Below are 26583 nucleotides of genomic sequence, written 5' to 3' on the forward strand. Positions count from 1 at the left end.
CCTCCCCTGGGAGGTGCCCAGAGCTCCTCCAGTGTGCTCCAGACCTCTGCCATCTTGGAAACAGAGGTGCTGCTGGCACACTGGACTGCTCTGAGTGGCCAGTGCCACCAGGTGACGTCAGAGACTGCTGCTGATAGGCTCCTTCAGGTGTTGCTAGCCTATCCTCTCTACTAGGTAGCCAAACCCTCTTTTCTTGCTATTTAGGGTCTCTGTCTCTGGGGATTCCTTAGATAACGAATGCAAGAGCTCATCAGAGTTCCTCTGCATCTCCCTCTTCACCTTCTGCCAAGGAATCGACTGCTGACCGCGCTGGAAGCCTGCAAAACTGCAACAAAGTAGCTAAGACGACTACTGCGACCTTGTAACGCTGATCCTGCCGCCTTCTCGACTGTTTTCCTGGTGGTGCATCCTGTGGGGGCAGTCTGCCTCCTCTCTGCATCAGAAGCTGCGAAGAAATCTCCTGTGGGTTGACGGAATCTTCCCCCTGCAACCGCAGGCACCAAAAAGCTGCATCACCGGTCCCTTGGGTCTCCTCTCACGACGACGAGTGAGGTCCCTCGAATCCAGCAACACTGTCCAAGAAACCCCCACGGTCCAGTGGCTCTTCAGTCCAAGTTTGGTGGAGGTAAGTCCTTGCATCCCCACGCCAGACTGCATTGTTGGAAACCGCGACTTTTGCAACTTCTCCGGCCTCTGTGCACTTCCGGCAGAAATCCTTTGTGCACAGCCAAGCCTGTGTCCACGGCACTCTAACCTGCATTGCACGACTTTCTAAGTTGGTCTCCGGCGACGTGGGACTCCTTTGTGCAACTTTGGGTGAGCACCGTTTCACTTTCCTTCGTAGTGCCTGTTCTGGCACTTCTGCGGGTGCTGCCTGCTTTTGAGAGGGCTCTTTGTCTTGCTCGGCGTCCCCTCTGTCCCCAGACGAAATTGGCGACATCCTGGTCCATCCTGGGCTACAGCAGCATCCAAAAACGCTAACTGCACGACTTGCAGCTAGCAAGGCTTGTTGGCGTTCTTTCGGCGGGAAAACACTTCTGCACGACTCTCCACGGTGTGGCGGATCCATCCTCCAAAGGGGAAGTCTCTAGCCCTTGTCGTTCCTGCAGAATCCTCAGCTTCTTCAGTCCAGTAGAAGCTTATTTGCACCCACAGCTGGCATTTCCTGGGCATCTGCCCATCTCCGACTTGCTTGTGACTTTTGGACTTGGTCCCCTTGTTCCACAGGTACCCTCGTCTGGAAATCCATTGTTGTTGCATTGCTGGTTTGTGTCTTTCCTGCAGAATTCCTCTATCACGACTTCTATGTCCTTGGGGGAACTTTAGTGCACTTTGCACTCACTTTTCAGGGTCTTGGGGTGGGGTATTTTTCTAACCCTTACTATTTTCTAATAGTCGAAGCGACCCTCTACAAGGTCACATAGGTTTGGGGTCCATTCGTGGTTCGCATTCCACTTTTGGAGTATATGGTTTGTGTTGCCCCTATCCCTATGTGCTCCCATTGCATACTATTGAAATTTTACACTGTTTGCACTGTTTTCTAAGACTATACTGCATATTTTTGGTATTGTGTACATATATCTTGTGTATATTTCTTATCCTCATACTGAGGGTACTCACTGAGATACTTTTGGCATATTGTCATAAAAATAAAGTACCTTTATTTTTAGTATAACTGTGTATTGTGTTTTCTTATGATATTGTGCATATGGCATTAGTGGTACTGTAGTAGCTTCAAACATCTCCTAGTTCAGCCTAAGCTGCTCTGCTAAGCTACCATTATCTATCAGCCTAAGCTGCTAGACACCCTATACACTAATAAGGGATACCTGGGCCTGGTGCAAGGTGTAAGTACCCCTTGGTACTCACTACAAGCCAGTCCAGCCTCCTACATTGGTTGTGCAGCGGTGGGATAAGTGCTTTGAGACTACTTACCACTCTTGACATTGTACTTTTCATAAGAGAAAAATATACAAAACAAGTTCAGTGTATGTACACATAACTAAAAAGTTTTGCATTTCCTCTTTTCACTCTTTTCTAAGTGCTGAAAAGTACCTCTAAACTTTCTAATAGTTCTTAAAAAGTTTTAAAAAAAAATTTTTCTGTCTTTCCATAAGTTCTGAAAACAGGACATTACCAATTCACAGTAATGCCTTTTGGATTGAAAAATGCACCTGCCACTTTTCAGAGGTTGGTGAATACAGTCCTGCAAGGGCTGGAAGCCTTCAGTGCAGCATATCTGGACGATATAGCTGTCTTTAGCTCCAGCTGGGATGATCACCTGGTCCACCTATGGAAAGTTTTGGAGGCCCTGCAGAAGGCAGGCCTCACTATCAAGGCTTCAAAGTGCCAGATAGGGCAGAGGAAGGTGGTTTATCTGGGACACCTGGTTGGTGGAGAACAGATTGCACCACTACAGGGGAAAATCCAAACAATTATTGATTGGGTTCCCCCTACCACTCAGACTCAGGTGAGAGCCTTTTTAGGCCTCACTGGGTACTACAGGAGGTTCATAAAGAACTATGGCTCCATTGCAGCCCCTCTTAATGACCTCACTTCCAAGAAAATGCCTAAGAAGGTATTATGGACAGCAAACTGTCAGAAAGCTTTTGAGGAGCTGAAGCAGGCCATGTGCTCTGCACCTGTCCTGAAAAGCCCTTGTTACTCTAAAAAATTCTATGTCCAGACTAATACATCTGAATTAGGAGTAGGGGCAGGCCTATCACAACTTAATTCTGAGGGCCAGGATCAACCTGTTGCTTTTATTAGTAGGAGGTTGACCCCTAGAGAAAAGCGTTGGTCTGCCATTGAGAGGGAGGCCTTTGCTGTGGTCTGGGCACTGAAGAAGTTGAGGCCATACCTGTTTGGCACTCACTTCATTGTTCAGACAGACCACAAACCTCTACTTTGGCTAAAACAAATGAAAGGTGAAAATCCTAAATTGTTGAGGTGGTCCATATCTCTACAGGGAATGGACTATACAGTGGAACATAGACCTGGGAGTACCCACTCCAATGCAGATGGACTCTCCAGATATTTCCACTTAGACAATGAAGACCCATCAGGTAATGACTAGTCTTATTGTCCTTCGTTTGGGGGGGGGTTGTGTAGGAAAGTACCATCTTGCCTGGCATGTTACCCCCATTTTTTCACTGTATATATGTTGTTTTAGTTGTATGTGTCACTGGGACCCTGCCAGCCAGGGCCCCAGTGCTCATAAGTGTGCCTGACTGTGTTACCTGTGTAGTGACTGTCTCAATGAGGCTCTGCTATCCAGAACCTCAGTGGTTATGCTCTCTCATTACTTTCAAATTGTCACTAACAGGCTAGTGACCAATTTTACCAATTTACATTGGCTTACTGGAACACCCTTATAATTCCCTAGTATATGGTACTGAGGTACCCAGGGTATTGGGGTTCCAGGAGATCCCTATGGGCTGCAGCATTTCTTTTGCCACCCATAGGGAGCTCTGACAATTCTTACACAGGCCTGCCACTGCAGCCTGAGTGAAATAATGCACACATTATTTCACAGCCATTTTCACTGCACTTAAGTAACTTATAAGTCACCTATATGTCTATCCTTTACCTGGTAAAGGTTAGGTGCAAAGTTACTTAGTGTGTGGGCACCCTGGCACTAGCCAAGGTGCCCCCACATTGTTCAGGGCAAATTCCCCGACTTTGTGAGTGCTGGAGACACCATTATATGCGTGCACTACACATAGGACACTACCTATGTGTAGCTTCACAATGGTAACTCCGAATATGGCCATGTAACATGTCTAAGATCATGGAATTGCCCCCTCTATGCCATCCTGGCATAGTTGGCACAATTCAATGCTCCCAGTGGTCTGTAGCACAGACCCTGGAACTGCCAAACTGCCTTTTCAGGGGTTTCACTGCAGCTGCTGGTGCTGCCAACCCCACAGACAGGCCTCTGACCTCCTGGGGTCCAGCCAGGCCTGGCCCAGGATGGCAGAACAAAGGACTTCCTCAGAGAGAGGGTGTTACACCCTCTCCCTTTGGAAAATGGTGTGAAGGCAGGGGAGGAGTAGCCTCCCCCAGCCTCTGGAAATGCTTTGTTGGGCACAGATGTGCCCAATTCTGCATAAGCCAGTTTACACCGGTTCAGGGACCCCTCAGCCCTGCTTAGGCGCGAAACTGGAAAAAGGAAACGGGAGTGACCACTCCCCTGACCTGCATCTCCCCTGGGAGGTGCCCAGAGCTCCTCCAGTGTGCTCCAGACCTCTGCCATCTTGGAAACAGAGGTGCTGCTGGCACACTGGACTGCTCTGAGTGGCCAGGGCCAGCAGGTGATGTCAGAGACTCCTTCTGATAGGCTCCTTCAGGTGTTGCTAGCCTATCTTCTCTCCTAGGTAGCTAAACCCTCTTTTCTGGCTATTTAGGGTCTCTTTCTTTGGGGATTCCTCAGATAACGAATGCAAGAGCTCATCAGAGTTCCTCTGCATCTCTCTCTTCACCTTCTGCCAAGGAATCGACTGCTGACCGCGCTGAAAGCCTGCAAAACTGCAACAAAGTAGCTAAGACGACTACTGCGACCTTGTAACGCTGATCCTGCCGCCTTCTCGACTGTTTTCCTGGTGGTGCATCCTGTGGGGGTAGTCTGCCTCCCCTCTGCATCAGAAGCTGCGAAGAAATCTCCCGTGGGTTGACGGAATCTTCCCCCTGCAACCGCAGGCACCAAAAAGCTGCATCACTGGTCCCTTGGGTCTCCTCTCACGACGACGAGCGAGGTCCCTCGAATCCAGCAACACTGTCCAAGTGACCCCCACGGTCCAGTGGCTCTTCAGTCCAAGTTTGGTGGAGGTAAGTCCTTGCCTCCCCACGCCAGACTGCATTGTTGGAAATCGCGACTTTTGCAACTTCCCGGCCTCTGTGCACTTCCGGCAGAAATCCTTTGTGCACAGCCAAGCCTGTGTCCACGGCACTCTAACCTGCATTGCACGACTTTCTAAGTTGGTCTCCGGCGATGTGGGACTCCTTTGTGCAACTTCGGGTGAGCACTGTTTCACTTTCCTTCGTAGTGCCTGTTCTGGAACTTCTGCGGGTGCTGCCTGCTTCTGAGAGGGCTCCTTGTCTTGCTCGGCGTCCCCTCTGTCCCCAGGCGAAATTGGCGACATCCTTGTCCATCCTGGGCCACAGCAGCATCCAAAAACGCTAACCGCATGACTTGCAGCTAGTAATGCTTGTTGGCGTCCTTTCGGTGGGAAAACACTTCTGCATGACTCTCCGCGGCGTGGGGGATCCATCCTCCAAAGGGGAAGTCTCTAGCCCTTGTCGTTCCTGCAGAATCCTCAGCTTCTTCAGTCCAGTAGAATCTTCTTTGCACCCACAGCTGGCATTTCCTGGGCATCTGCCCATCTCCGACTTGCTTGTGACTTTTGGACTTGGTCCCCTTGTTCCACAGGTACCCTCGTCTGGAAATCCATTGTTGTTGCATTGCTGGTTTGTGTCTTTCCTGCAGAATTCCTCTATCACGACTTCTATGTCCTTGGGGGAACATTAGTGCACTTTGCACTCACTTTTCAGGGTCTTGGGGTGGGGTATTTTTCTAACCCTTACTATTTTCTAATAGTCCCAGCGACCCTCTACAAGGTCACATTGGTTTGGGGTCCATTCGTCGTTCGCATTCCACTTTTGGAGTATATGGTTTTTGTTGCCCCTATCCCTATGTGCTCCCATTGCATCCTATTGTAATTTTACACTGTTTGCACTGTTTTCTAAGACTATACTGCATATTTTTGGTATTGTGTACATATATCTTGTGTATATTTCTTTTCCTCATACTGAGGATACTCACTGAGATACTTTTGGCATATTGTCATAAAAATAAAGTACCTTTATTTTTAGTATAACTGTGTATTGTGTTTTCTTATGATATTGTGCATATGGCATTAGTGGTACTGTAGTAGCTTCACACGTCTCCTAGTTCAGCCTAAGCTGCTCTGCTAAGCTACCATTATCTATCAGCCTAAGCTGCTAGACACCCTATACACTAATGAGGGATACCTGGGCCTGGTGCAAGGTGTAAGTACCCCTTGGTACTCACTACAAGCCAGTCCAGCCTCCTACACCTATGGGCTGCAGCATTTCTTGTGCCACCCATAGGGAGATCTGACAATTCTTACACAGGCCTGCCAGTGCAGCCTGAGTGAAATAACGTCCACGTTATTTCACAGCCATTTACCACTGCACTTAAGTAACTTATAAGTCACCTATATGTCTAACCTTTACCTGGTGTGTGGGCACCCTGGCACTAGCCAAGGTGCTCCCACATTGTTCAGGGCAAATTCCCCGGACGTTGTGAGTGCGGGGACACCATTACACGCGTGCAATATACATGTGTCACGACATATGTATAGCGTCACAATGGTAACTCCGAACATGGCCATGTAGCATGTCTAAGATCATGGAATTGTCACCCCAATGCCTTTCTGGCATTGGGGAGACAATTGCATGATCCCCCGAGTCTCTAGCTCAGACCCGAGTACTGCCAAACTACCTTTCCCGGGGTTTCACTGCAGCGGCTGCTGCTGCCAACCCCTCAGACAGGTTTCTGCCCTCCTGGGGTCCAGCCAGGCTTGGCCCAGGAAGGTAGAACAAAGGACTTCCTCAGAGAGAGGGTGTTACACCCTCTCCCTTTGGAAAAAGATGTCAGGGCTGGGGAGGAGTAGCCTCACCCAGCCTCTGGAAATGCTTTGATGGGCACAGATGGTGCCCATCTCTGCATAAGCCAGTCTACACCGGTTCAGGGATCCCCCAGCCCTGCTCTGGCGTGAAACTGGACAAAGGAAAGGGGAGTGACCACTCCCCTGACCTGCACCTCCCCTGGGAGGTGCCCAGAGCTCCTCCAGTGTGCTCCAGACCTCTGCCATCTTGGAAACAGAGGTGCTGCTGGCACACTGGACTGCTCTGAGTGGCCAGGGCCAGCAGGTGACGTCAGAGACTCCTTCTGATAGGCTCCTCCAGGTGTTGCTAGCCTATCCTCTCTCCTAAGTAGCAAAACCTCCTTTTCTGGCTATTTAGCGTCTCTGCTTTGGCGAATTCTTTAGATAACGAATGCAAGAGCTCATCAGAGTTCCTCTGCATCTCTCTCTTCACCTTCTGCCAAAGAATCGACTGCTGACCGCGCTGGAAGCCTGCAAAACTGCAACAAAGTAGCAAAGACGACTACTGTGACCTTGTAACGCTGATCCTGCCGCCTTCTCGACTGTTTTCCTGGTGGTGCATGCTGTGGGGGTAGTCTGCCTCCTCTCTGCACTAGAAGCTCCGAAGAAATCTCCCGTGGGTCGACGGAATCTTCCCCCTACAACCGCAGGCACCAAAGAACTGCATCACCGGTCCTCTGGGTCTCCTCTCAGCACGACGAGCGAGGTCCCTTGAACTCAGCAACTCTGTCCAAGTGACTCCCACAGTCCATTGACTCTTCAGTCCAAGTTTGGTGGAGGTAAGTCCTTGCCTCCCCACGCTAGACTGCATTGCTGGGAACCGCGTGTTTTGCAGCTACTCCGGCTCCTATGCACTCTTCCAGGATTTCCTTTGTGCACAGCCAAGCCTGGGTCCCCGGCACTCTAACCTGCAGTGCATGACCTCCTGAGTTGTCCTCCGGCATCGTGGGACCCTCCTTTGTGACTTCGGGTGAGCTCCGGTTCACTGCACTTCGTAGTGCCTGTTCCGGAACTTCTGCGGGTGCTGCTTGCTTCTGAGTGGGCTCTTTGTCTTGCTGGACACCCCCTATGTCCCCTCACGCAATTGGCGACATCCTGGTCCCTTCTGGGCCACAGCAGCATCCAAAAACCCTAACCGCGACCCATGCAGCTAGCAAGGCTTGTTTGCGGTCTTTCTGCACGGAAACACCTCTGCACGACTCTTCACGACGTGGGACATCCATCCTCTAAAGGGGAAGTTTCTAGCCCTTGTCGTTCTTGCAGAATCTACAGCTTCTACCTTCCGGTGGCAGCTTCTTTGCACCCACAGCTGGCATTTCCTGGGCATCTGCCCACTCCCGACTTGATCGTGACTTTTGGACTTGGTCCCCTTGTTCCACAGGTACTCTCGTCAGGAAATCCATCGTTGTTGCATTGCTGGTGTTGGTCTTCCTTGCAGAATTCCCCTATCACAACTTCTGTGCTCTTTGGGGAACTTAGGTGCACTTTGCACCCACTTTTCAGGGTCTTGGGGTGGGCTATTTTTCTAACCCTCACTGGTTTCTTACAGTCCGAGCGACCCTCTACAAGGTCACATAGGTTTGGGGTCCATTCGTGGTTCGCATTCCACTTCTAGAGTATATGGTTTGTGTTGCCCCTATCCCTATGTGCCCCCATTGCATTCTATTGTGACTATACATTGTTTGCACTGTTTTCTATTGCTATTACTGCATATTATGGTATTGTGTACATATATCTTGTGTATATTTGCTATTCTCATACTGAGGGTACCCACTGAGATACCTTGGCATATTGTCATAAAAATAAAGTACCTTTATTTTTAGTATATCTGTGTATTGTGTTTTCTTATGATATTGTGTAAGTGACACTAGTGGTACTGTAGGAGCTTCACTCGTCTCCTAGTTCAGCCTAAGCTGCTCTGCTAAGCTACCATTATCTATCAGCCTAAGCTGCTAGACACCCTATACACTAATAAGGGATAACTGGGCCTGGTGCAAGGTGTAAGTACCCCTTGGTACTCACTACAAGCTAGGCCAGCCTCCTACAGGCCCAGACGCAGCCAAGTGGCACACGGACATACTATACTGGGGTCATTATATTGAAGATTGCCTAATGATTTGGACAGGGAGTGTCGAGCAACTAATTGAGTTTTGTAAATTTCTTAATCTGAATGATACAAATGTGAAATGTACTTACCAGTATAGTAACAGCTGCATTGATTTCTTGGATATACAACTATTCATAGAAAACAATAGAATTCACAGCAGGCTATACAGAAAATCCACTGCATGTAATTCTATCTTATATGCTGCAAGTGCCCACCCACATCACCAATTTTCTGCAATACCTTATGGTGAAATGATTTGGGCGAGACGCAATTGTAGTAAAGATGACGAGTTTGTAACATGCATTGAGGATATGTGTCAGCTGTTTGAACAACGGGGATACCAAAGGCACATTATTAATTAGGCAAGACGTAGAATAAAGTTTATCCACAGGGAGGACACACTAATATCTAAGGAACACACCACTCGAAGTGAGCAAGATAAAGTAAGATTGCTAACAGATTATACTGAAAATTCAAGACTCTTGCGAAAGTTCGTGCATAAACATTGGCATATTTTGTTACGAGATGATACTTTGAGAGGTATTATTGGCACCAATCCTGAAATTACGTACCAGAGAGGTAAATCCCTGAGAAGTATTTTAAGTCCCAGTTATCCTTTAAATCATACCAAGGAGAATTGGCTTTCTGCCCACACAATAGGCTTTCGCAATTGTGGACACTGTGGACTATGTAAATGGGCCAGTCGTAAAAGAACGACATTATGTGTGCTACCAGTGGGTATCAGTAATCCTCATGTGCAAGTGCCCTCGCGTGTTCTCCAATCCCTATTCTTAGTAAGCGAATTGTGCTACCAACATAATAACGATTACATTTGCAAGCGACAGTATAAACCACAAAAGAGGTACCACAATTAATGTTTGATCTAATCTTGAAAGTTTTGCCCGAGTTATCCGTGAATTCCGTTCTTTTACGACTGGCCCGATTTATGATTTCACTGCTACTTTAGCTTTCATTGTTTTACCTCCTCGACAGATGTCATTAACACTAGGACAAGAGCGCTTATGAAGCAGAATATTTTTGGGCGTAGCAACAACGAGTTTTTATTCTCAACATTTGAATGACTGCAAACATACGGTAACTGTAATATGTAGGTAACATTTTGGGTTTGGTTCTTAAATATCAGGGCACATAAGAGGACCGCTATTTAAGTTCACTTGTGATTCGGAAGATTGTGGGGACTATACTTTAAATAGATTAAGAATTCTTATATTAGAACGGTTTCTTATTTCCCACACTTGTGCTCTAACATCACGACTCTTAATCACTCAGTGATGCACAGAATTAAGGGTAGCGATCAGCATATGATTTGACACCTGGAAATAACGTGTTTGAGGATGCATTTGTCTTCTAATATCTATTAACCTTCCATCCCACCCTCGGGTGAATTGGTGGTGGACTTTTATATCATCTTGAAATCTTGATGATTGACTCAGATTTACTTAACAGGAATACCTCTGATATACAATTGCAGCCCTGACGAAGTCATCGGGGCAATCCCCGGATGAGACACGTGTTGGCTGTGAGGTTTAAATCGAATGATACACATGGAAAACATCGTTCAATATAGACTGAACAGTTTGGGCCTTTGACATTTAGTCATGAAACAGATTCGAGCAACATACTTGACAATCTTCACCAATATCTATTGAATTGGACTTGGATACTGATAATTAATTACAGGACATTGGAATACACGTTTGAAGTTTATGTGTATCTCATTTCAATATATGTTTGTTATATTCTTCCAGAAGTATATGGGATGTTGTTTTGCTTTCAGACACTGACTACGTAGTACTATTTGTTTAACTGTGTTAATATAACGAAAGCCTTTTGTTATTTATGGTTTAGAGCTGTGTGTTTTCGCACACAATTAGGGCCCAGGGGTGGGGTCCTTCAAGGGTGCACCGTTTGTTGATATTGTTTCCATTTGATATTTACCTCATTGCCTCGAGCGCTAATTTTCTCCCACTAGATTACACCCGCATTGAGTCAAATTTCAGTTTTGCAGGCCTCCTGGAGCAGTCAGCAATCGACCCTTGGCAGAAGTCGAAGATAGAGATGCAGAGGAACTTTGGTGAATTTTTTCAAATCGTTATCTCAGGAAAAGCCCACTGGAGAGACCCTAAATAGCCCTCAGAGAAGGATTCGCCACATAGTCAGGTAAGCACCTATCAGGAGGGGTCTCTGACGTCACCTGCTGGCACTGGCCACTCAGAGGCCTCCATTGTGCCCTTCTTACCTCTGGATTCAAGATGGCAGAGGTCTGGGACACACTGGAGGAGCTCTGGGCACCACCCCTGGGGTGGTGATGGACAGGGGAGTGGTCACTCCCCTTTCCCTTGTCCAGTTTCACACCAGAGCAGGGACTGGGGGTTCCCTGAACCGGTGTAGACTGGTTTATGCAAGGAGGGCACCATCTGTGCCCTTCAAAGCATTTCCAGAGGCTCGGGGAGGCTACTCCTCCCCAGCCCTGACACCTATTTCCAAAGGGAGAGGGTGTAACACCATCTCTCTGAGGAAATCCTTTCTTCTGCCTTCCTGGGACTGGGCTGCCCGGACTCCACGATGGAAGAACCTTGTCTGAGGGTTGGTAGCTGCGGTAGCTGCAGAGAAAATCCCAGATAGCTGGTTTGGCAGTGCCCAGGGTCCATGCTGGAGCCTCGGGGATGCATGGGATTGGCACCCCAATACCAGATTTGCATGCGGGGAGAATTCCATGATCTTAGACATCTTACATGGCCATATTCGGAGTTACCATTGTGAAGCTACATATATGTATTGACATATATGTAGTGCACGCATGGAATGGTATCCTCGCACTCACGAAGTCCAGGGATTTGGCCCTTGGCAGCGTGGGGGCACCTTTGCTAATGCAAGGGTGCCCTCACACTTAGTAACTTTGAACCTAGCCTTCAGTAAATGAAGGTTATACATATAGATGACTTATAAGTTACTCAAGTGCAGTGTAAAATGGCTGTGAAATATTGTGTGCACTATTTCACTCAGGCTGCAGTGGCAGTCCTGAAAAAAGGTTTGACTGAGCTCCTTATGGGTGGCAAAAGAAATGCTGCAGCCCAGAAGGATCTCCTGGAACCCCAATGCCCTGGGTACCTAGGTGCCATATACTAAGAACTTTTAAGGGGGTCCAGTGTGCCAATTAGAATTGGAATATGGAGTCACTAAACTATAGTGACTAATTTGGTAAACATAGAGAGCATAAGCACTGGAGTTCTAGTTATCAGAACTTCAGTGACACAGTTAAGCACACTGACAACACACACATAGGCCACAAACTATGAGCACCGGGGTCCTGGCTAGCAGGATCCCAGTGAGACAGGCAAAATACACTGACAAATAGGGTTTTAAACTATAAGCTCTGGTATCCTGGCTAGGAGGATCCCATTGGGACAGTAAAAACACACTGACAAACACTCACAAACAGGCCAACAATTGGGGTACCCATGCTAGAAAGAGGCTACTTTCTCACACCTGACACCACAGGGCTCCAGGAGCAGTGCTCCACAGAGTCAACCATACACTGCAGACTGAATGTACAGATGCATCTTCTGAGGGTGGTGAGGGTATGTCCTCACCTCCTGCAGTAAATCCACACGTAGAAAGCAAGCAGAGTAATCCTGTAAGGTTTCCAAACAACCTACATTCATAAAGTAGAGGCAGGCACCACGTGTGCTGTAAGGGGGACAGTATTCTTGCCCTAACTGCTTGTTCACAGAGGCTGGTAGCAGGACTCACCGGTGCAGTTGAAGACCTCAATATCCTGGATGGTATGTGGGATTTCCACTCGAAGGTTGGGCCTAAAAATAATAAGAAAACATAGAATACCTTAAGTACTTTAAAGAAATAAACCTTTTGTGTGTCTCATAGGAGGAATCTATTAGATTACCTGCAGCTGGAAATTCATATTGTTTCAGAATTATCAGTCCAGTACTATACAAGCGACTCAAATATCCAATGAAATGATTGTTGTGGACAGACAGAACTATTACATATTGAAGCAGGACAAATACGTGGACAACATCACATGAACAAGAACAACCACCCGCTTCATAGATACAACTATCAGGACAACAGACAGAACCATCACATGAACAAGAAGACCCATCACATGAAGAGGCACAACCATTGTATGAACAGTAAACACCCATCATACTAAGATGCAGCTGGAAATTCATTTTGGTTCAGAATTATCAGTCCAGTACTATATAAGGGACTCAAATATCCAATGAAATGATTGTGTGGACAGACAGAACTATTACATAGAGAAGCAGTACAGACATACGTGGACAACATCACATGAACAAGAACAACCACCAGCTTCATAGAAACAACTATCAGAGCAACAGACAGAACCATCATATGAACAAGACCCATCACATGAAGAGGCACAACCATTGTATGAACAGCAAACACCCATCATACTAACATACAATCCTAATATGTACAGGAGCAGTCAACACATACTTAGATGGGATCATCATATGAACAGACATGACATCATATGAACTGGAAAAACAGGAACAAACTACATCTGAACATTTACAGCTGTGGCGTGCAGAGGACACGCCCTTGACATGAACAGACACTGCCATCACATAAAAGACACAACCCTCATGATGTAATACAATCACCCTGTGCACAAACACATCATGTAAACTGGAACATTCTTCAGATGCATGAACACAGCCATCATATCAGTAGCACAACCATTGTGTGAACTGGAACAACCATCATCTGAACAGGCACACTCATCTTATGAAGAGGAAAAACCATCATATGAACACAAAACAACATGAAGGACAGACATCACGTAACAGACACAACCATCACATAAAGAGGTACAATCAAATATGAACAGGAAAAACCATTATATGAACAGACAACCATCTGATGAGTAAACACAACCATCATATGTGCAGTTAAAATGCTCCTGTGAACGGGCACATCCATCACTGACCAGGAACATCTGTCATATGAACAGAACATCCATGCAAAGCGACAAACATCAGACGAGCAGACAGAATCATACAGACACACATCACATAAACAGAAACAACTGTAAAAGGAACAATCATCATATCATCAATCATATGACCTGGTACAACCATGAATACACAGACAAAACCACCACATGAACAGGAATAGCCATCATATGAACAGGCACCATCATAAAATGAACAGACACAACCTTCATTGATGAAGCACAAACATGCCATGCACAGACAGACTCATCATATGAAAAGGGACAGCCATCAAATGAACAGGAGCAACCACCACATGGATACACAAACTCAACAACTGGACAGAAGTGACGATCATATCAACAGAAGCAGCAATCATATGAACTAGCACCTCCACCACAAGCACACCTGTCACATGCACAAGCAAAACTATAATTTGATTATACACAGGAACAAAAATATGCATCATATAAGAGGAAACTATTATCATATGACCAGGCACAAGCATTACTTGCACAGATCCTACCACCATCTTCAGAGAGACACAGGTGCAACTGTTACACGTACAGATACAACCACCACCCTCAGAGAGACACAGGTTCAACCATAACAGGCACGGATACAACCTCCACTTGCAGAGAGACCCAGGAGCAACCATTACATGCACAGATACAACCACCAAATGCAAACAGACCCAGACGCAACCATTACATGCACAGATGTAACCACCACCTGCAAAGAGACACAGGCGCAACCGTTACATGCACAGATGTAACCACCACCTGCACAGAGACACAGGCACAACTGTTACACACACACATACAGCCACCACCTGCAGAGAGACACAGGTGCAACCATAACAGGCACGGATACAACCTCCACTTGCAGAGAGACCCAGAAGCAACCATTACATGCACAGATACAATCACCGGACGCAGACAGACCCAGACGCAACCATTACACGCACAGATGCAACCACCACCTGCAAAGAGACACAGGCGCAACCGTTACATGCACAGATGTAACCACCACCTGCACAGAGACACAGGCACAAGTGTTACACACACACATACAGCCACCACCTGCAGAGAGACACAGGCACAACACATTACATGCACTTGTACAAGCACCACCTGCAGAGAGACACAGGGACAACTGTTACACACATACAACCACCATCTGCAGAGCGCCTCAGACGCGAGCATTACATGCACAGATACAACCATCACCTGCAGAGAGACGAAGATGCAATCATTACACACACAGATCCAACCATCACCTGCAGAGATACACAGGTGTAACCATTACATGCGTGGATACATCTACCTGGAGAAAGACCCAAGCGCAACCACTATACTCACGGATACAGCTACAACCTGCAGAGCGACCCAATCACAATCATTACACGCACAGAAACAACCACCACCTGCAGAAAGACACAAGCACAATTGTTACATGCACAGATACAACCACCACCTGTAAAGAGACCCAGGCACAACGTTACATGCACAGATACAACCACCACCTGCAAAGAGACCTGGGTGCAACCATTACACCCACAAATACAACCAGCATCTGTGGAGAGACACAGAGACAACCATTACATGCACAGATACAGCCACCACCTGCAAAGAGACCCAGGCAAAACCGTTACACGCACAGATACAACCACCTGCAAAGAGACCGAGGTGCAACATGTTACACGCACACATACAACCACCACCCACAGAGAGAGGCAGGTGCAATTGTTACATGCACAGATCCAACTACCATCCTCAGAGAGACACAAGCGCAAATGTTACATGCACAGACACAACCACCACCTGCAAAAAGACATAAGAGCAACCGTTACATGCACACATACAACCACCACCTGCAGGGAGACACAGGTGCAATCATTACACACATACAACCACCACCTGCAGACCACCTGCAGAGAGACCCAGGCGCAACCATTACATGTACAGATACAACCACCACCTGCAGAAAGACACAGGCACAATCGTTACATGCACAGATACAACCACCACCTGCAAAGAGACACAGGCGCAACAGTTACACACACAGATACAACCATCACCTACAAAGAGACCCAGGTGCAACCGTTATACACACAGATACAATCACCACCTGCAAAGAGGCCCTGGCACAACGTGTTACGTGCACACGTACAACCATAACCTGCAAAGAGAACCAAAGACAACGAGGCATATCACTTTACATGCAAGCATACACCCACCATAGAGATCTCTTGGTGCCCCAATATCCTGGGTACCTAGGTACCATATACTATGGAATTATAAGGGTGTTCCAGTATGCCAATTGAAATTGGTAAAAGTGGTCACTAGCCTATAGTGACAATTTTAAAGGCAGAGAGAGCATAAACACAGAGAGAGGCAGGTGCAATTGTTACATGCACAGATACAATCACCACCTGCAGAGAGACACAGGTGGAACACATTACACACACACAGATACAACCACCACCTGCAGAAAGACAAAGGTGCAACCATTACACAGACAGATACAACTACCATCGGCAGAGAGACACAGGCGCAACCATTGCATGCACCAAAACAACCACAACAAGCAGCGAGACACAGACACAACAATTACACACACAGTTACAAACACCACCCGCAGACAGACAGTCATCGTATGAACAGAAACATTCTTTAAATGAAGTGGGGCAATAGTCAGATGAACAAGCAGAACCAGTGCAAGCCCAGATACAGCCTGAAATGCAAATCCAAAGCCTTACATTCCCAGCTGCAAATTCCAGCCACAGTCTTCAGATGCCAAAGTACGAGCCTCATAGGCTTAGCTGCAGCCATTAATTGTCCAGATAAACATTACAAGGCAGATTTATTATGGTTGCGCTGTGCTGCACAAAGGGGTTGAAAGCAGTGCACAGCCACATTTACTAAAATGCTGCCTTCCGCTGCTGTCACCCCCTGTGCTTGGACACAAACAAGCTCCTAGGGCCACTTATTACCTTTGCACCAGGGCACATAGGGGTATGTGCAGTTTAGCATAGGATTTGTACTGGATATTTACTCAAAAACATGTGCCAAGGCAAATTCTTAAACATTTCACACGCCATTGCCTTACTCTGCACCAGGGAGGCGTTCCTTGGGCATTGCTGTGGGTTTTCACGTGCAACACCCATGGATTTTGACACATCCCCAGATTTACGAGAGCCTGTAAGTCTGGGGTTGCTCCAAAACCTTATACCTCCAGAGGTGAGGGGTAGCAAGGAGAAATATGTTTTATTTCTCTTAGTTTTTTCTTCTTTCTACATGTGCTGCATTCTGCAGCACCCATACAAAGAGGAAAACACATCTCTGGATTGTTTTTGTACAGGAAGGTGCCAGTGGCCATTTGAGGATTCTGACCAGGTACATTCTGGGAATTGTAGTCCCAACTCCCAAGGAGCAACTCAGAGCTTCTGGAGCCTTGGATCAAGTTGGGGACACTTCAATGACCCAAAAAGGACCTCTGGAATAAGATCCAGAAGTCTGGGGACATTTGGAACAACTGTTATAAACAGTCCCCTAAACTGAACAGTTGCATTTGTGGGAGTTGTAATCCCAGACCCCAAGAGGCAAACCACAGCCTCTGAACCCTTGGCTGGTGATGTGGACCACATTCCTGCATCAAGAAACACTTGTAAGTGTAACAGTGCTACATCACAGGTGGCCTGAACTCGGGACTTTATCCCTGTCCAGTGTGACCTTTTTTTTTTTAACCCTTTGAGCGATTGTTGCTAGTTGCTTTCTAGTTCTGCTAGAAAACATTTATTCCTTAAAAATGTATATCTCCGGTTCCCCTTATCCGATTTTAATTGTTTTAGTGTCATTTTAAAGAAACAAATATACTCTATTTTTATAGATTGGTGTTGGATTTTTATTATGTTTTGTGTTTTACTTATTTACTGTTTTGTGATTTTTAAATGCTTTACACACTTGTCTCCCAAGTTAAGCCTTGTCGCTCTTGCCAAGCTACCAAAGTTGAGTGGGGATTAATTTATTGAGAGCTGACTGGACCCAGTGGGGGTTAGTGACCTATTGCTAAGTGTAGGTATTTACCCGACCTTACCAATAATACAATTTCCAACATTTACTTTAAAAGCAGCAAGCAAGGCAGGCCTGCCTTAAAAAATGACACTGGGCACCTCAGCAGTGCACGTATGGGTGCACAACCTTTGCTGGGGTCCCTAAAGCTACATGCCCTACCATAGACTAGGGACGTATAGGTACAATGACATAGCCAATTATAATTAGCCTAATTTGCATACTCATTTTACACAGAGCAGGGGCCCTGGGACTGGTTAGCAGTACCCAGGGCACCATCAGAGTCAGGAAAACAACAGCAAACAGTGAAAAATGAGGGCAAAAAGTTAGGGGACGTATGCACTAAGACCAGTTTTCTCACATACACACAGGTAGAATTTGATATATATAGGTACAGCCTCATATACACAGGTACAGCCTAATATACACAGGTACAGCCTCATATAAACGGGTACAGCCTCATATACACAGGTACAGCCTCATATACACAGGTGCAGTCTCATATGCACATGTACAGCCTCATATACACAGGTACAGCCTCATGTAAACAGGTACAGTCTCATATGCACAGGTACAACCTAATATACACAGGTATAGCCTTTATATACACAGGTGCAGTCTCATATACACATGTACAGCCTCATATACACAGGTGCAGTCTCATAAACACAGGTACAGCCTAATATACAAAGATACAGCCTTATATATACATGTTCAGCCTCATATGTACATGTTCAGCCTCATATACACATGTACAGCCTCATATAAACAGGTTGCAGTCTCATATACAGAGGTACAGTCTCATATGCACAGGTACAGCCTAATATACACAGATACAGCCTCATATACACAGGTTGCAGTCTCATATACAGAGGTGCAGTCTCATACACACAGGTGCAGTCTCATTTACACATTTTTCAAAAGTAGAGCATTTTCTAGGAAGCCTGCAATGCAATCCTATGGAGGAAAAAAAAGACAGCAATCAAAGTAGAGTGCAACGACTTACAGGACCAATCTCCTGGACTTATGGGGCTTTTGGGGCAAGGCCCAAGGCCACACGAACAGGTCACCTCAGGAGTGTGAGAGGACGGTTCTGGCCATCTGGTTTTGTAGGAGGCTGGCCTGGCTTGTAGTGGGTACCAGAGGTACTTACACCTTGTACCAGGTCCAGTTATCCCTTATTAGTGTAGAAGAGGTGTTTCAAGCAGCTTAGGCTGAACTAGGAGACATGTAAAGCTCCTACTATACCACTGGTGTCATATGCACAATATCATAAGAAAACACAATACACAGATATACTACAAATAAAGGTACTTTATTTTTATGACAATATGCCAAAAGTATCTCAGTGAGTACCCTCAGTATGAGGATAAGATATATACACAAGATATATGTACACAAACCAAAATTAGGTAAGTAATAGAAAGAAAAGTAATGCAAAGAGTGTAGAATTACAATAGATTGCAATAGAAGCACATAGGTATAGGGGCAACACAAACCATATACTCCAAAAGTGGAATGCGAACCATGAATGGACCCCAAACCTATGTGAGCTTGTAGAGGGTCACGGGGACTGTAAGAAAACAGTGAGGGTTATTGAAATAGCCCACCCCAAGACCCTGAAAAGTAGGTGTAAAGTGCACCTATAACCCCCCAGAGAGCACAGAAGACATGATAGGGGAATTCTGCAAGGAAGACCAACACCAGCAATGCAACCAAAGTGGATTTCTGGACCTGAGTACCTGTAAGACAAGGGGACCAAGTCCAATAGTTGCGACAGTGTTGAGAGTGGGCAGGAGCCCAGGAAATGCCAGCTGAGGGTGCAAGGAAGCTGCCACTGGTTGGAAGAAGCTTGGAGTTCTGCAAGAAAGAACAGGACTAGGAACTTCTCCTTTGGAAGAACGATGTCCCACGTTGCGATGAAGCTTTCAAAGGTGTTCCCATGCAGAAAGACCGCAAACAAGCCTTGCTAGCTGCAAGGGTTGTGGTAGAGGTTTTTGGGTGCTGCTGTGGCCCAGGAGGGACCAGGATGTGGCCACTTGGAGGAGGAGACAGAGGGGGCACCCATCAACTCAGGGAGCCCTCACAGAAGCAGGCAGCAACCGCAAAAGTGCCCGCGAAGTCTCAAAAGGGAGTCCCACGATGCCGGAGGACAACTCAGAAGGTTGTGCACTGCAGGAAGGAGTGCCGGGGACCCAGGCTTGGCTGTGCACTTAGGAAATCCTGGAAGAGTGCACAGGAGCCGGAGCAGCTGCAAATCACATGGTACCCAGCAATGCAGTCTAGCGTGGGGAGGCAAGGACTTACCTTTACCAAACTTGGTCTGAAGAGTCACTGGACTGTGGGAGTCACTTGGACAGAGTTGCTGAGTTCCAGGGACCACGCTCGTCAGGATGAGAGGGGACCCAGAGGACCAGTGATGCAGTCTGTCGGTGCCTGCGTTAGCAGGGGGAAGATTCCGTCGACCCACAGGAGATTTCTTTGGAGCTTCTGGTGCAAGGTGAAGGCAGGCTACCCCCAGAGCATGCATCACCTGAAAACAGTCGAGAAAGCCGGCAGGATTAGGTGCTACAATGTTGCAGGTAGTCGTCTGGCTACTTTGTTGAGGTTTTGCAGGCGTCCTGAGCAGTCAGCGGTCGATCCTGTGGTAGAAGGTGAAGAGGGAGATGCAGAGGAACTCTGGTGAGCTCTTGCATTCGTTATCTGAAGAAGTCCCCAAAGCAGAGACCCTAAATAACCAGAAAAGGAGGTTTGGCTACCAGGTTAGGAGGATTGGCTACCAAGAGAGGTAAGAGCCTATCAGAAGGAGCCTCTGACGTCACCTGCTGCCACTGGCCACTCAGAGCAGTCCAGTGTGCCCCCAACACCTCTGGTTCCAAGATGGCTGAGGTCTGGGACACACTGGAGGAGCTCTGGGCACCTCCCCTCGGAGGTGCAGGTCAGGGGAGTGGTCACTCCCCTTTCTTTTGTCCAGTTTCTCGCCAGAGCAGGGCTGGGGGATCCCTGAACCGGTGTAGACTGGCTTATGCAGAGATGGGCACCATCTGTGCCCATCAAAGCATTTCCAGAGGCTGGAGGAGGCTACTCCTCCCCAACCCTTCACACCTATTTCCAAAGGGAGAGGATGTAACACCCTCTCTCAGAGGAAATCCTTTGTTCTGCCTTCCTGGGCCAGGGCTGCCTGGACCCGAGGAGGGCAGAAACCTGTGTGAGGGGTTGGCAGCAGCAGCAGCTGCAGTGGAGACCCAGGAAAGGCAGTTTGCCTGTACCCGAGTACTGTGCTAGAGACCCGGGGGATCATGGAATTGTCCCCCAAATACCAGAATGGTATTGGGGTGACAATTCTATGATCTTAGACATGTTACATGGTCATGTTTGGAGTTACCATTGTGATGCTATACATAGGTAGTGACCTATGTATAGTGCACGCGCGTAATGGTGTCCCCGCACTCACAAAGTCCGAGGAATTTGCCCTGAACGATGTGGGGGCACCTTGGCTAGTGCCAGGGTGCCCTCACACTAAGTAACTTTGCACCCAACCTTCACCAGGTGAAGGTTAGACAAATAGGTGACTTATAAGTTACTTCAGTGCAGTGGTAAATGGCTGTGAAATAACGTGGATGTTATTTTACTCAGGCTGCACTGGCAGGCCAGTGTAAGAATTGTCAGAGCTCCCTATGGGTGGCAAAAGAAATGCTGCAGCCCATAGGGATCTCCTGGAACCCCAATACCTTGGGTACCTCAGTACCATATACCAGGGAATTATATGGGTGTACCAGTATGCCAATGTGAATTGGTGAAATTGGTCACTAGCCTGTTAGTGACAAATTTGGAAAGCAGAGAGCGCATAACCACTGAGGCTCTGGTTAGCAGAGCCTCAGTGAGACAGTTAGGCATCACACAGGGAACACATACAGGGCACATACTTATGAGCACTGGGGCCCTGCCTGGCAGGGTCCCAGTGACACAGACTAAAACAACATATATACAGTGAATTATGGGGGTAACATGCCAGGCAAGATGGTACTTTCCTACAGGTCTGCCCTGATTTTTTGCTTTTTGACCACCTGGTTTTTTACTTTTTACTGTGAGGAGCCTCCTAGTCGGAACTCCCCCACAGTAAACTCATGGTAAAATGGACAGCGCGTGTTTACTGCCGGTGCCACCTTGCTAAGGAAAGGCCGCTGAGGCGCAGCAAGAGTAGGAGGCCCCGGGCTGGTTACACGTGGTCATGTGTGCACATGTGTGTGCACCCATGTGAGGGCTGCGCGGAGAGGATTACTGGTGTGCGCAGACCCAAGAACTGCGCTTATGTATCCTGGCGCAAAAGTAATTATGCAGAGTGGGTGGTGACCTGGGGTAAGCTTCATGAGATGGGTGCACACGCGAGGGATAGTCAGCGTGCTTACTGTCCTTTTACTGCAGGGACACTCCAGTAAATATAAATGGAGAGAGTGGCCTGGGGTATAACTCAGTTCCTCTGGGGTCCACAGAGACCAGAGTAACACCAATGTACACTATAACCTGTATGAAATGAATGATGCAGTAGGTTACAAAAGCATAGTTGTACAACTTATGGGTCATCAAGGAATTTCATATTTCTCTGACTCAGATCAGGATTAAGGTCAAATACTGCTCTACAGCTGCCTGAGCAGGGCCTTGCATCAATCATCCAGCTGTCAGCCCCTGACAGGAAATGAGCGAAGCTCTGGAAGGAATGTTAGGAAGGAGGGACTGAGTTTCAGAGCGCACGTGACCCAAGCTCCTGGCCGACGCCAGTTTGAGCTATCCCAGGAAGTTTGTGCAGGAAGGAGGGGACAGGGGCAAGGAAGTGATGTGGCACATCTGGATAGGCCAGAGGTGCAGGCCTGCTGGACATTTCAACCCACACTTAAAAGGTCCTGCACAGGGGAGAGCTCTCTCTCTGGGCTGGGCTTCACTGCTGGACACTGGGACTGCATACGGGCATCATGGAAAGAACCCCCTGACTGCCTCCTTGGGCAGGGACTCTGCCCCTGATCGACTTCAGGCCCAGCGAGGTGCATGCCAAGGCCAGGTAAGCTGGCCCGCTTACCCCCTTGAGGACCAGTTGGGGGAAAGACAGGGCTGGCGCTGTAGGAAAGTACCATCTTGCCTGGCATGTTACCCCCATATTTCACTGTATATATGTTGTTTTAGTCTATGTGTCACTGGGACCCTGCCAGGCAGGGCCCCAGTGCTCATAAGTGTGCCCTGTAAGTGTTCCCTGTGTGATGCCTAACTGTCTCACTGAGGCTCTGCTAACCAGAACCTCAGTGGTTATGCTCTCTCTGCTTTCCAAATTGTTACTAACAGGCTAGTGACCAATTTCACCAATTCACATTGGCATACTGGAACACCCTTATAAATCCCTGGTATATGGTACTGAGGTACCCAGGGTATTGGGGTTCCAGGAGGTCCCTATGGGATGCAGCATTTCTTTTGCCACCCATAGGGAGATCTGACAATTCTTACACAGGCCTGCCAGTGCAGACTGAGTGAAATAACGTCCACGTTATTTCACAGCCATTTACCACTGCACTTAAGTAACTTATAAGTCACCTATATGTCTAACCTTCACCTGATGAAGGTTGGGTGCAAAGTTACTTAGTGTGTGGGTACCCTGGCACTAGCCAAGGTGCCCCCACATCGTTCAGGGCAAATTCCCAGGACTTTGTGAGTGCGGGGACACCATTTCATGCGTGCACTATACATATGTCACAACATATGTATAGCGTCACAATGGTAACTCCGAACATGGCCATGTAACATGTCTAAGATCATAGAATTGTCACCCCAATGCCATTCTGGCATTGGGGAGACAATTCCATGATCCCCCGGGTCTCTAGCACAAAACCCGGGTACTGCCAAACTGCCTTTCCGGGGTCTCCACTGCAGCTGCTGCCAACCCCTCAGACAGGTTTCTGCCCTCCTGGGGTCCAGGCAGCCCTGGCCCAGGAAGGCAGAACAAAGGATTTCCTCTGAGAGAGGGATTGACACCCTCTCCCTTTGGAAATAGGTGTAATGGCTGGGGAGGATTAGCCTCCCCCAGCCTCTGGAAATGCTTTGATGGGCACAGATGCTGCCCATCTCTGCATAAGCCAGTCTACACCAGTTTAGGGATCCCCCAGCCATGCTCTGGCGCGAAACTGGACAAAAGACTGCACTCCCCTGACCTGCACCTCCCAGGGGAGGTGCCCAGAGCTCCTCCAGTGTGCCTCAGACCTCTGCCATCTTAGAAACAGAGGTGTTGCTGGCACACTGGACTGCTCCGATTGGCCAGTGCCATCAGGTGACGTCAGAGACTCATTCTGATAGGCTCCTACCTTTCTTACTAGCCTATCCTTCTTCCTAGGTAGCCAAACCTCCTTTTCTGGCTATTTAGGGCCTCTGCTTTGGGGAATTCTTCAGATACAAATGCAAGAGCTCACCAGAGTTCCTCTGCATCTCCCTCTTCACCTTCTGCCAAAGGATCAACCGCTGACTGCTCAGGACGCCTGAAAAACCGCAACAAAGTAGTGAAGACGACTACTGCAACCTTGTATCGCTTTATCCTGCCGGCTTTCTCGCCTGTTTCCTGGTGGTGCATGCTCTGGGGGTAGCCTGCCTCCTTCTTGCACCAGGAGCTCTGAAGAAATCTCCTGTGGGTCGACGGAATCTTCCCCCTGCAACCGCAGGCAACAAAAGACTGCATCATTGGTCCTCTGGGTCCCCTCTCAGCATGACGAGCGTGGTCCCTGGAACTCAGTAACTCTGTCCAAGTGACTTCCACAGTCCAGTGACCCTTCAGTCCAAGTTTGGTGGAGGTAAGTCCTTGCCTCCCCACGCTAGACTGCATTGCTGGGTACTGCATGATTTGCAGCAGCTCCGGCTCCTGTGCACTCTTCCAGGATTTCCTTCGTGCACAGCCAAGCGTGGGTCCCCGACACTCTAACCTGCAGTACACAACCTTCTGAGTTGTCCTCTGGCGTCGTGGGACTCCCTTTTGTGACTTCAGGTGGACTCCGGTTCACTCCTCTTCTAAGTGCCTGATCCGGTACTTCTGCGGGTGCTGCCTGCTTCTGTGAGGTCTCCCTGACTTGCTGGGCGCCCCCTCTGTCTCCTCATCCAAGTGGCGACATCCTGGTCCCTCCTGGGCCACAGCAGTATCCAAAAGCCCTAACCGCGACCCTTGCAGCTAGCAAGGCTTGTTTGCGGTCTTTCTGCGTGGGAACACCTCTGCAAGCTTCTTCACGACGTGGGACATCCATCATCCAAAGGGGAAGTTCCTAGTCCTCTTCGTTCTTGCAAAACACCAAGCTTCTTCCATCCGGTGGCAGCTTCCTTGCACCCTCAGCTGGCATTTCCTGGGCTCCTGCCCACTCTCGACACTGTCGCGACTCTTGGACTTGGTCCCCTTGTCTAACAGGTACTCAGGTCCGGAAATAAACTGTTGTTGCTTTGCTGGTGTTGTTTTTCCTTGCAGAATCCCCCTATCACGACTTCTGTGCTCTCTGGGGGTTGTAGGTGCACTTTACACCTACCTTACAGGGTCTTGAGGTGGGCTATTTTTCCAACCCTCACTGTTTTCTTACAGTCCCAGCGACCCTCTACAAGCTCACATAGGTTTGGGGTCCATTCGTGGTTCGCATTCCACTGTAGGAGTATATGGTTTGTGTTGCCCCTATACCTATGTGCTCCTTTTGCAATCTATTGTAACTTTACACTGCTTGCATTACTTCTTTTTGCTATTACTGCATATTTTTGGTATTGTGTACATATATCTTGTGTATATATCTTATCCTCATACTGAGGGTACTCACTGAGATACTTTTGGCATATTGTCATAAAAATAAAGTACCTTTATTTTTAGTATATCTGTGTATTGTGTTTTCTTATGATATTGTGCATATGACACCAGTGGTATAGTAGGAGCTTTGCATGTCTCCTAGTTCAGCCTAAGCTGCTCTGCTATAGCTACTTTCTATCAGCCTAAGCTGCTAGAAACACCTCTTCTACCCTAATAAGGGATAACTGGACCTGGTACAGAGTGTAAGTACCCCTTGGTACCCACTACAAGCCAGGCCAGCCTCCTACAGGCGCAAAGAGAGCGCATCGCTCAGAAGAAAAGGAGGCACTCAGAGGAAAGGCTGGTGCAGGGAGTAAGTGAGACTGGCTCCCTAACATTTGGGAATATTCTAGGCCAGTAGGCATAATTAAAGTACTCCTGGTGGCAAGGAATCGCCACCAGGAGCAAAACAACACCAAGATCATGAAAAACGGCCAAGGAGGCCCAAGATTTCACACGGAAAAAGTAGGTGACGTTTGACCTAATCCAGAGCTAGCGGCGCAGCACATGGGGCTCCGCAGCTGCTCTGGTCGATGCCCCTGTTGTGGTCCAGGGCTCGGGGGGCTGCCCCCAAAAAGAAGTAAGGCTGGGGCCTGCCGTCGTGACCCTCGTGAAGAGGAGCTCGGGGACCACAGACACCATCCCGGGGCCCCACATAGAAGGAAGGCAGGAAGCGCCATTGTGCTCCCCTCGAAAATGTCGAAGGGAGCCCCGGACCCCATCCCAGTGCCCCTTCAAGAAGAACAGTTGGGGACGCTGTCATGTCCCCCGCAAAGATAGCTGCTGGCTGGGGAATAGCCGGGCAGCCAGTATGAAGAGAAAGTCAGAGGCACCGCCGCACTACCTGTGACAAATCGCCAGAGGTGCC

At 47.9% G+C, this 26583-nt stretch overlaps 1 protein-coding gene across 2 annotated transcripts in view; it reads right to left on the reverse strand.

Moving 5' to 3' along the window:
- Window positions 1-26583, reverse strand: part of LOC138295313 (NXPE family member 4-like) — a 403519-nt gene that overhangs the window by 112751 nt on the left and 264185 nt on the right. For both annotated transcript variants that reach the window (XM_069233532.1, XM_069233531.1), the window contains one exon: window positions 12571-12632. In XM_069233532.1, the coding sequence (XP_069089633.1) occupies window positions 12571-12632 (62 nt within the window). The remainder of the gene's footprint in view (window positions 1-12570; window positions 12633-26583) is intronic.

Source organism: Pleurodeles waltl, chromosome 5 (assembly GCF_031143425.1).
Source record: "Pleurodeles waltl isolate 20211129_DDA chromosome 5, aPleWal1.hap1.20221129, whole genome shotgun sequence".
NCBI classification, from domain to species: Eukaryota; Metazoa; Chordata; class Amphibia; order Caudata; family Salamandridae; genus Pleurodeles; species Pleurodeles waltl.